Genomic DNA, 11,977 nt, shown 5'->3' with positions numbered 1-11,977 from the left:
GTCGCTGGTGCCAAAAAGATTGAGGAATTAGATAGACATGGCCCCTGCTTATGAAATTTCATTGTCCAGAAAGAAGAGACAGACCACAGGCCATGCACATGACATAGGAAAGGAAATGGAAAACAGAAGGGAACTTGGGCAGGAAGGGCTGCACAGACACACAAGAGGGGTCCTAGGAAGGCTGGTGAGGGTGACAGCATTGTTTGGTCTGAAACCAAAGCTTCTACACCCAACCACTACACAGAACTCCCAAACCACTTCCTCACCGCCCACTTATCCTTTAACCTTTCAGTTGTGGTCTCTCAAGCATCGACTAGATGAAGAATGATTAGATTCTTGTACTTCACCCCACTTCCTAGGTTCAGAGAATCTGCCCTCCAAGGCAGGAGACACAGAAGATGTGGGTTCAATCCCTGGGCTGGGAGGATCCCCTGGAGGAGGAAATGGTCACCTGCTTCAGTCTCCTTGCCTGGGAAAATCCTGTGGACAAAGGAGCCTGGTGTGCTACAGTCCACAGGATCTCAAAGGGTTGGACAGGACTGAGCACACACTCCATACTTCAGACCTACTGAATCAGAAACTACGTGGGTGAGGCCTTGCATTCCATGTTTTAACTAGCCTTCCAGGTAGTTCTGACAAATGTTAGTTTGAGAACCACTGATCATATGTCAAAATGTTCAAAGAGTACAGGTGCTTAAAATAAATAACGTGTTAGGTATAAGGATGCTGTGCTGTGCTTAGTCGCTCAGCTGTGTCTGATTCTTTGTGACCCCATGAACTGTAGCCCGCCAGGCTGCTCTGCCCATGGGGATTCTCCAGGCAAGAATACTGGAGCGGGTTGCATGCCCTCCTCCAGGGGATCTTTCCAACCCAGGAATCGAACCCAGGTCTATCACATCACAGGCAGATTCTTGACTGTCTGAGCCACCAGGGAAGCCCAAGGTATAAGGATGGTTCTTGGCAAAACAGAGAGCTCGAGCCCTCCTCCAGGGCACGATCTCTGGTCATCTCCAGGCATTTCTTGCAACGAGGAAACCCAGCTCCAGTGTTGACAGATATTTAGAATTTTTGGGAGATGAACACATGTTAAATTTTTCACTTAATTCATCTCACTAAAGAACCTGGTGAGATGTTACAACCAGTTCAAAGGCGAATCCAAAGACAGACCCATTTGAAGATCAGGAATATTGAAATGAATCTGCAAAATGGAAGCAAAGCTGTTTTTTCCACAGGAAGAGGGTTGTGTCTTCCGAGGACAGAATCATTTGCTTGTCTATAGAAAAGAATAATTTTCCATTGCTTTCAGTTATGTACAGTTTATGGAGATGTAAAATAATTCCCAGACTTCCCAGGTGGCGCTAGTGGTAAAGAACCCACCTGCCAATGCAGGAAAGGTAAGAGACTCCAGTTCGAGCCCTGGGTTGGGAAAATCCCCTGGAGGAGGAAACGGTAACTCATTCCAGCATTCTTGCCTGGAGAATCCCAGGGAGAGAGGAGCCTGGCAGCTACAGTCCATGGGGTCACAAAAACTTGGCTGAACTCTTTGTGAATGGCTGAAGCGACTTAAAGTGAAAGTGTTAGTCTCTCAGTCGTATGTACTCTTTTCAACCCCAAGGACTATAGTCCACCAGGCTCCTCTGTCCATGGGATTCTCCAGGCAAGAATACTGGAGTAGGTTGCCATTTCCTTCTCCAGGGGATCTTCCCAACCCAGGGATTGAACCCAGGTCTTGCGCACTGCAGATAGATTCTTTACCACTGAGCCACCAGGGAAGCCCAGAATTGCCTTCAGTTCAGTTCAGTTCAGTCGCTCAGTTGTGTCCAACACTTTGTGACTCCATGGACTGCAGCACACCAGGCCTCCCTGTCCATCACCAACTCCTGGAGTTTACTCAAACTCATGTCCATTGAGTCAGTGATGCCATTCAACCACCCCATCCTCTGTCATCCCCTTCTCCTCCCACCTTCAAACTTCCCCAATGTCAGGGTCTTTACAAATGAGTCAGCTCTTCTCATCAGGTGGCCAAAATATTGGACTTTCAGCTTCAGCATCAGTCCTTCCAATGATATTCAGGACTGATTTCCTTTAGGATGGACTGGTTGGATTTCCTTGCAGTCTGAGGGACCCTCAAGAGTCTTCTCCAATACCACAGTTCAAAAGCATCAATTCTTCGGTGCTCAGCTTTCTTTATAGTTCAACTCTCACATCCATACATGACTACTGGAAAAACCATAGCTTTGACTAGACAGACCTTTGTTGGCAAAGTAATGTCTCTGCTTTTTAATATCCTGTCTTGCTGAGAAGTGACTTAGCATACATGCAAAATAACTCCCAGGCCCCAAATCAGATAACAGAGGGTGGGCTGTGGATAAAGTATTGTTGTTCAATCACTCAGCTGTGTCTGATCCTTTGTAACCCCATGGACTGCACTCACCAGGCCTCTCTGTCCTTCACTATCTCCCAGAGCTTGCTCATGTCCATTGAATCAGCTATGCCATCCAACCATCTTGTCTTCTGTCATTGCCTTCTCCTCCTGCCTTCAATCTTTCCCAGCATCAGGGTCTTTTCCAATGAGTTGGCCCTTTGCATCAGGTGGCCAAAGTATTGTAGCTCCGCATCAGTCCTTCTGATGAACACTCAGGGTTGGTTTCCTTTACAATGGACTGGTTTGATCTTGCAGTCCAAAGGACAACATATAGTTTTCATTAATTTCATACAGAATTTCCCTGATATGAATAATGCTATAGATTGAATGCGAATTCACATGCTGAAGCGCTAATGTCCATGTGATGGTATTTGAGGTGGGTGCTGTGGGAGGTAATTATGCTCAGCTGTGGTCCTGAGGGTGCATCCCTCATGATGGGATTAGTGCCCTAAAAGGAAATGATCAGCATGCTGTCTCTCCACCCTGTGAGCACAAGAAAGCAGCATTCCACAAACCTGGAAGCAGGTTGTCAACAGCACCTTGATCTTGGACTTGCCAGCCTCCAGTGGGAAGTAAACGTCTGTTGCTTAGGCCACTCAGCCTTTAGTGTTTTGTTGTATCAGTCCAAGTTTACTAAGACAGGTAACAACTGTGTAATTTTCATATAGAAAGGTGCTACAGGCAACAATCTGTGAGATGGAGATGTGTGTGGCTGGATCTATTTTGAAGCTAACATAGCACAGCAAATGTACCTTGAAACTCATATTGTGTGTTTATTTGGGGCAGGGATGGGACCTAAATTCCTATGGACACATGCATGCTAAGTCGCTTCCATCATGTCCAACTCTTTGTGAACCTATGGACTGTAGCGCGCCAAGCTCCTTTATCCATGGGATTCTCCAGACAAGAATACTGGAGTGGGTTGCCATGCCTTCATCCAGGGGATCTTCCCAACCCAGGAATCAAACCCGCATCTCATGTCTTCTGCATTCGCAGGTGGATTCTTTTAGCACCACCTTAGAAGACCCTAAATTCCTATAGCAACCTCTTATTGCTCCCACTGTTCATCTGGCCATTCAACAAGTATTTATCAGTACTGGTGTGCCAGGCACGACCCTAGGTAAGTGGAGACATGGAAGTGTACAAATTTCCTGCATTAGTGGGGTGAAGCAGGTAATGGAGTACAGAGCACTTGAGCTTCAAAGGAAAATTACCCATTATGTAGAGAGCACACCTTTCCAGTGCCTAGCCTTTCCTTCACTGTCCTAGAGACGTCTTACAACTCTGTTAGTTGTAGATAACTGACAGCTATACAAATAATTCTTGCCTATAAACATGCAAATTGGGGAATTCCCTGGTGGCCCTAGTGGTTAGGACTCCAGGCTTCCACTGCAGCGGGCTGGCATTGGATCTCTGGTCAGGGAACTAAGATCCTTGTAAATCTCATCAAGAGGCCTTAAATGAAAAGGTAAAAAGCAAATGAATAAATATGTAAAATGCAGATTAACTGAGCTACTTTTGTGTCTATTAGCATATCTGTTGCAACATTCCTTTATTCTGTATAAATTTGCCCTTTTCCTGACTTCTGTTTTGAACGGATTGTAACTCTGCTTGGTTTCCTCATTTAATTAGCGTTAAATACTTAACATGTGTTCATTTTATAATGTATGAGAATCATGACTTTTTTTGTAGCGGGGGTGGTGGTGGTGGCGATTATCCTTTGCCACAATGAGTAAGTGCCTAGCACGCTCATGGTATATTCTGGAGAAAATAGAGTACAGAGGCAGGTGGTGGTCCGAAAAGACCGTCCGGAATAAAAAGGCTAGCGAATTCCTTATCTGAGACTCAGATTAACGGGGCTCCCTCTATTTTTCTGGCAGGACTTGCGAGGTTGACTTGGCGAATTCCGATCTGATTGCGAGTCTGGATACCCAGCCCGCGAGGCCGCCTAGCGCTGAGTGGAAGGCTTTTGGCGAGGCTGAGCCCACCTGCCGGGGCCTGCGCGGAGGCGGGACCTGGTCGGTGGGAGTGGCCACACAGGCCCCGCCCCGTCACGTGCCGGCCCTCGCCTGCCGCGTCGGCAGCCCCGGAACGCTGCAGACGCCGGCGGCTGAAGCGCAGGGGCGGCCGCGGCCTCGGCGGCGGGGGCTGGGCCCATGGCGACGGCGACGGCGACGGCGGTGGCGGCGGGGGCCGGGGCCGCGGCGGGAGCTGAGTCGGCCGAGGGGCCCCGGGGGCCGACGCCGGCGCTGGAGCTATGGCTCAGTGAGTAGCCGGGGCCGCCTCTCCGCTCGGGCGCAGCGCTCCACGTGAGGCCTCGCTTCCCGCCTCCCCGGGCCTTTCTTCTGGGGCTGGCGGGCGGGCAGGTGGCCTCGGGGAGGCTGGCGCCCGAGGAGAGAGGCAGGACCCGGCACGGCTGGGAGAATCTCATTGGGGGCCCTGGAGAGGAACCCCAGGAATCTGCCGCGGCTGCGGACCCGAGGCTGGGCGCTCTGCGCCCCTCTGCCCCCATCGCGGTGCATAAACACTGTTAACAACATAATGGCTACGGTTTATTGAGCTTCGCTTTTATGCCAAACACTGCTAAAGGGCATTTCAGCCACTCTTAATCCTTATTACGACCCCTAGAGACAGCTTCGGTTACTAACCTCGTTTTAGAGATGAGCACTTTTAGACTTAACTGTGCAACACACCCATCCTCTGGGAAAGAACTCTCTCTGGCTCCCGACTTTAATGTAAAAGAACCTCTTTAAACCTTTTGTGCGAGTTCCTTCTGGCCGGACTTTTGTTGTTGTCTCATGTAAGACTCGTGGCAGTCCTAGGGGTAGTTACTGTCCCTGCGTTACCGATGGGGTCTTGAAATTCCAAGAGAATAAAGCATATACTCCTTATATAGGGCTCTGCGGTATTGGGCTCTGCCGGGTGCTGGGAGTACTAAGATGCCTAAGGCAGAGCCCTTGCTCACAAAGATATATTTAAGTAGGTGATAGCCAATAGTAGCAGCACTTTGTTATGTTAAGGCAAATGGGAGGGATACTAGGGTTTAAGGTGCAGTGGTTGGAGTTGGTTTGTTTAAGAGGGGATTGTCTCGAGGGACATAGCATTTGAGTGGACAATGGAGGCGATAACATTTCAGATGCAGGAAACTGCATGTGTAAAAGCTGGGGGAAAGGAGAGTGTGGAGCATTCTGGGAAGAAGGAAGTCGGCTGCAGGAGTGCAAAGCCTAAAGAGACTGCATGGCTTATTGGGGCGAGATCTTCAAGGGTCTTGTGGGCTGCAGAAAGAAGTTTACTTGATCTTAGCCAAAAGGCTTAGAAGCGATCAGAAAGAAGTTCAGAGTTTATCCTTGATGTAGTCGGGAGGAGATGTCAGAGCCTGGAACTTTGATCAAGTGTGCATGCATGCTCAGTCTTGCCTCACTCTTTTGCGACCCTGTGGGCTGTAGCCCGCCAGACTCCTCCGTCCATTGGATTTCCCGGGCAAGAATACTGGAGTGGGTGGCTATTTCCTACTCCAGGGGATCTTCTTTACTGTCTCCTGCACAAGCAGGCAGATTCTTTACCGCTGTGCCACCTAGGAAGCCTCTCTAATCAAGTACCTCTGTTAAAAGCATCGCTTTGCTGCTATGTGAAGAGCTGAATTAGTTAGGGATGGGAGAGTCCAGGCAGAGAGTAGATGAAAAGCTCTTCTGGTAGTGTGTCGGGGCTGAAGTACAAAGGTATTGGGGTGGAGAGTAGAAATAATTAGCTAGTTGGATCAGCAGCCTTAATGCATTAGGATAGAGGCAGGGGACCAGAGGGATCTAGGTTGGATTGCAGGTTTCAGGCTTAGGTAACTGATTGGTTACAGTTGCTTCACTTGCGGAGTTTACGGTGCTTGTGGCACAAAGAGAAGCTCTCTGGGCAGTTGGTTGGCTCCAGAGAGGGTAAGAACTGGAGGTCAACTTGAGACCTTCAGTTTATTAGCAGTGAGCTTGTCTGTGCGCATTAGGAAGAACAGAGTTTGCGCATGGAGCGTGGAGAATCTCAACATGGAAGAAGCAGGGTTCGGGGAGGGGGGGTGCTGGGGTGGGAAGGCAGCGCTGAGAGAGAAGGTGGAGCCGCAGGTCTCTGAGAAAGGTATAGTTGGTAGGTGGTTTTGCTGCTGAGAAAGAGAAGGAAGATGGGGGAACTTTGGCAACTGAAAGATTATTGAGTTATCTCAGTGTTAAACAGTGGGGACAGAAAGAAGGTGGTTGACTAGGAGGCAGTGGAGTTGCAAAAGTCAAGTGGGCTGGGTTAGAGACCAGCCAGCCGCTGACCCAGGTGGGGGAGAAAAAGGGAACTAAGACTGTTTAGGAGGGGGTCCTTAAGCTCCAGCTGTTTTAGGCCATTGTGGTCCCAAAGTGCTGAAATCTTCCAGTTGTTCGGATAGGGCTAGAACCTATACCAACAGCACAGACCCCCTTCCCAGTCCGGCAACCAAAAATGCCTCCAGACATTCCCAGATATGCCCTGGGACAGAGGGCCCACCTCTTCCCCTCTGCACCGAGATCCTCTGAGTTTGGGCTTTGGAGTGTTGAGTGGGTTTCAGAAATGTATCTTGTAGTCTTTGTGGTTGTTCGGTTTCCACCTCCCTGCCCCTGCCCGCCGTAGGAACAGAGAAAGTAAACTGTTGAACCAGACTTGTGGGCGCTGGGGCGCAGTGGAGGTGGTACGTGGATGGACGTGCGCTAGAGAGGCTGGTGGTGGGGCAAGGACTGGAGTGTAGTTGAAGGAAAGTCCCTGAGTCTAGGCTGGATGGAGAAGGAAGTCACTCCAGGGGCCCGTGAAGACCCCAGAGCTCATCTCGCTGACGGGTCTTAGCTCAGCAATCAAGGCAGCTGTGTCCCTAAGGCTGGAATGTAATAGCATGCCCCCCTGTGGCTCAGATGGTAAAAGAATCTGCCTGCAATGGGTAAGATTCAGGTTCGATCCCTGCGTCAGGAAGATCCCCTGGAAAAGGAAATGGCAACCCACTCCAGTATTCTTGCCTAGAGAATCCCATGGAGAGAGGACCCTGATGGGCTACAGTCCGTGGGGTCTTAAAGAGTCAAACACGCTTGAGCGACTAACAGCTTGGGGTTGTGAGGATCAGGGGAGTTCGTACATCTAAAGTACACGGAACAGTGCGTGTGCGCAGTGTTAGCTGTTATCATCACTAGTCTTCTTAGTGAGAGTGGCAGAAAACGAACTCATACTGTTTGCCAGAAAAGGAAAAACATCGGACCTGGAATTGGGAAGGAGTAGTTCCCCAAAGGAACACCAGGAACCTGTTTCACCAGAAGCTCAAGCTTTAAAAATACAAGTAGCAGCTTCTGGGTGTTTTGCAGCACCCCCCCCCCCCCCACACACACACACACTTAGTTTATTTTGGGCGTTGTTCCACATGACTGCATTTAGAGCTGCCACCTCCTTGTTAATGAAAAGCCTCCTGTGCCCGGTGGCACGGGGTGCTATACTCGATTTAACCAGCGGGGTCTTGAGCTATTAACAGCTTCGCTGGGGCCTCTCGGTCTCAGCTCTGCTAGTACTGCCAGGAAGGCACTAGCTTAGTTGGATGCTCTGTAATCTTCCATCTACTTGGACCTCCTCCCAGGTGATAAGTCCTGTCTTCCAGCCTCACTTTTCTGCCTCCCTCGGGGATGAGAGTGGTTTGGATTTCGGATCTATTTATATTCTCCCAGCTTCTCTAGGACTGAGCCGATTCTTGATCTTGGACCCATCATTCCTATGGTGGATCTTGGCCTTTCAGCACTGCTTGATGTCAGGGTTGGTGTGTATCTGCCCCACGCAGTGAGCAGTGCATGCTCACTGCCGAAGGCTTGGGTTCTAAGTGTTCTCAAGGTGACTGCTTCCCCACAGCCCCAGGGCTCCCCTGACTAGCACCGGCTGCTCTTAATGCCAGGGTCATGACCCCGGGGGCGGGGTGGTGGCTGACGTGAGATGATTTGGCTTTTGAATTAGTCACTGTTAGATGAACCATTCAGGGAATTCCCTGGCGGTCTAGTGGTTGGGATTTAGTGTTTTCCCCCCCTCTGTGACCTGGGTTCAATCCCTGGTCGGGGAACTGAGATTCTGCAGACTCACAGCAGGCTCCCTAACCTCCCTGCCCCAGCCCCGGGGTGGAGGGGCGTTTCCCTCAGAGCTGGAGGGCTCGGCTATCTTTTTTTTTTTTTAATTTTTAAAAATTTAAAAATTTTGAAAAATCCCCTGGGAATTATTGTCTGTGGACCTGCTCAAGGCCACTGAAATAGCTTGGCAGGATGGGATTAGGCGTTTGGAGACCCAGTTATTTCAGAACTGGAGTAGCCATCTCCTGGTGTCAGCAGTATGTCCAGCCAACTGGCCAGACTTCGCGCGTAGTGAAAGATGAATCATTTGTTCATGAGTAGGTGTCCTTGCTGATGACTGTCTAGGCTGGAGTGTGGGAAGGTGAATGAGACAGTCCTCCTTCCTGCCTTAGGGAGCTGATAACTTAGTGGTAAAAAGGTCAAAGAACCTAGTTCCCAAAAGAGGCCCTGTCTTTGTCAGAGAACTGAAGACTTATATTTGGGCCCTGGAATTGGGCAGACCTGAGATTTTTTTGTCATTTTCCTGTTTTGTGACTGGACACATTTCTTCATCTATAAAATGCTGAGCTAACATTAGTACCAGCTTCAGTTTTCTGAGGATTACAGGAAAGGGATGCTAGGAAAGCACTCAGCATCATGTCTGACACAAAGCAAGTTCTTAAAAAACAGTGTGGGGGGCGGGCGGGTGCAACAGCTCTGACTATTATTGTTGTTATTTAGGAGCTGTGAAAAACCTTGAGGGAATCCTTATGATATAGATATAACAAATAAAAATGCTTACTTTTTAGTGCTTTTTGCTGCTTTGCCTTGGTTATGGGTTTAGAACATTATTTAAGCTTGTAAAGTTTTTTTTTCCCTTCCGTCCTTTGAAAAACCTGGTAACTTGGTGGTAGGGCAGGAGGGAGAGAGCTGGATTCTGCTTGGTAAACAGGGTCCTACTTGCTCTTCTCTGCCACTGGGTCATAGAGCACGGGTCCCCAACCCCCGGGCCACAAACTGGTCCCGGTCAGGTTACGGCAAGTAAGGAGCCAGGCTTCACAGTAGAAGGTGAGCGGCGGGTGAGGGAGTGAAGCTTCATCTGTTAATATATTTACAGCTGCTCCCCATCATCATTACTGCTTGAGCTCCACCTCCTGTTGGATTAGTGGTGGTATGAGATTCTCATATGGGTGCAGACGGTAAATGTAACGCCTTTGAATTATCCTGAAACCACCTCCCCCACCCCACCCCCTGGAAAGATTATTTTCCATGAAACTGGCCCCTGGTGTCCAAAACCTTGCGGAACTGCTGTCACAGAGTCATGTGTTGATGTCTGAAAGTCTTTGAGGTGTCAAGCTTGACCTTGTGAACTGAAGCTTCATGAAGTTTTAATGATACAGAAAGAAGTAGTTCAGATGAGTCAGATCTCCTTTTTTCATTAATTTTTACTGGAGTCTCGTTGCTTTACAGTGTTGTGTGAGTTTCTGCTGCAGCAAAGTGAATCGGTTATGCATGTACATGTATCCTCTCTTCTTTAGATTTCCTTCCTTTTAGGTCACCACAGAGCGTCGAGTAGAGGTCCCTGTACGGTGGAGTCAGATCTCCTTATCAGACTCTTGAGCATCACTGCTTTATTTCCTGAGTGATTATTTTGTGCCTGTGCCTAAGGCACTGTACCAAGCGTTATAGGAAGCACAGTGCTTCTACCTTTGTCGTGAACAGACTTGAAGTTTAAGTGTACTAAGTCGTGTACAAATTTTTAAAGGAAAATGCAGAGACTGTTACAAGATTGTCTTTTCTTGATTACTTAATGTTTGCTGCTACACTGAGTATTTTAGACACTATCTTTTTTTTAAGATTCATTCGTTTATTTGTTACACTGGGTCTTCATTGCTGTTTGCAGGCTTTCTCTAGATGTGGAGCTACTCTGGAGTGGGAGCTACTCTGGTTGCGGTGCGTGGACCTCTCATTGCAGTGGCTTCTCTCGTGGTGGGGCATGGGCTCGAGGCGCATAGGCTTCAGTAGTTGCAGGATGTGAACTCAGTAGTTGTAGGCAGATGGAGTCCTAACCAGTAGACCACCAGGGAAGCCCTAGACACTGTCTTTTAAAAATCTCATGACTATCCCACACGGAAGGTACCGTTTTCCTTATTTTATAGTTGAGGAAACTGGGGCTCTGGGAGCCCAATGGCATGTAGCTAATAAAGGATGGAGCTGGAGATCCCCATCCTAAAAGAGTAGGTAGGATGTGGGTCTTCTGAGATGGAAGAGGTGTCTTCTGTTTTGTGGGGGTGGGTGATAGAAAGATTAAGAAAGTCCTTATGAAGTGGCATTTGAGTTGGGGTTCAAAGGGTGAATAGCATTTTGAGAGGTGGAACATAGAGAAAGAGCTTTGAGGAGGAAAAAGGTGAGGAGCATGGGGAAGTTGATAACCTGATTCCTTTGCTTTTCTTGTTGTCTCTGTTCACTTAGGGTGGGGCTGGTGGGTGGGAAGGTGGGGGATTGAGTACCTGTCCTTTGAATCTCATTGTTGAACTAGGGGCACACGACTTCCACGTGACACAAAAGTGACTACTGTCTGGAAAGGTAAACTCTAGTGACTGTGGAGTCTTTTTTTTTTAAATTATTTATTTTTGGCTGTGCTGGGTCTTCATTGCTGCATGAGCACTTTGACTAGTTGTGGTGAGTAGGGGCTGCTCCTCAGTTGCAGCGTGCAGACTTCTCATTGCGGTGATTGCTCTTGTCGTGGGGAATAGGCTTTAAGTACATGGACTTCCTTGGTTATGGTTCCTGGGCTCTAAAGCACAATCTCAGTAGTTGCACAGGCTTAGTTGCTCTGCAGCATGTGGGATCTTCCCGGACCAGGGATCGAACCTGTTTCCCCTGCACTGGGAGGTGGATTCTTAATCACTGGACCACCAGGAAAGCCCCTGTAGACTCTTAAGTAATCAGAAGGGAGGAGAATTAGTCAGGGCTGGAGCAGTGGAGGAGGCTTTTGGGAGCAGATGGAGATTCAGAATGACCTTGAGAATGGATAGAGAAGAGAGAAGTAGACATTAATGCAAAAGGAATAGTGTCAGAAGTATGACCATAAGAATTACTTACTTGCAGAGTTTGAAAGAGTTTCTCTGTCAGGACCACTAAGACGTTTCATTGGAGAGGCGGGTGGTCCAGGATAAGCTGGACAGTGGGGAGTAGGGGAAATGTTATGAAAGGGCAGGACAAAGACAGTCTCGGCAACTACTTTATGAGAGTGTGGCTTGTTTCAGTTGGAAGGCCGGGCCTATGGAATGGGCATCCTTGCTGGGACAGGGATTCTAAGCGGCAACAGTGGGAGGGGAGGAAGAAGCTGCTACCATCTAGCACCAGGAAAGAGTCACACAAAGATTCCAGGAACTCAGGGATTGCCCCACCCCTCAGTGGAGCGTGGGCTCACTTTAGGCCTTCTGATAAGCCCCGTTTCTCCAAGTGTTTTCTGCTC

The 11,977-nt window shown here is 48.8% G+C and overlaps 1 protein-coding gene across 2 annotated transcripts in view; it reads left to right on the top strand.

Annotated features, from left to right (window-relative positions):
- The first annotated feature begins 4,516 nt into the window (after nucleotides 1-4,516).
- The window catches only part of GGA2 (golgi associated, gamma adaptin ear containing, ARF binding protein 2), a 29,975-nt gene continuing 22,514 nt past the window's right edge, over nucleotides 4,517-11,977 (top strand). The window contains exon 1 of one of the 2 annotated variants that reach the window (XM_065924500.1): nucleotides 4,517-4,690. In XM_065924500.1, coding sequence (XP_065780572.1) covers nucleotides 4,582-4,690 — 109 coding nt within the window. In that variant the 5' untranslated portion in view covers nucleotides 4,517-4,581. Of the gene's footprint in view, nucleotides 4,691-10,405; nucleotides 10,450-11,977 lie in introns of those variants that run through there. The other variant, XM_065924501.1, reaches the window with a different exon arrangement.

This window comes from Muntiacus reevesi, chromosome 2 (genome assembly GCF_963930625.1).
Source record: "Muntiacus reevesi chromosome 2, mMunRee1.1, whole genome shotgun sequence".
Taxonomy (NCBI): domain Eukaryota; kingdom Metazoa; phylum Chordata; class Mammalia; order Artiodactyla; family Cervidae; genus Muntiacus; species Muntiacus reevesi.
The sequence above is the reverse complement of the archived record's forward strand: the minus strand, read 5'-3'. Positions and strand labels throughout refer to the sequence as shown.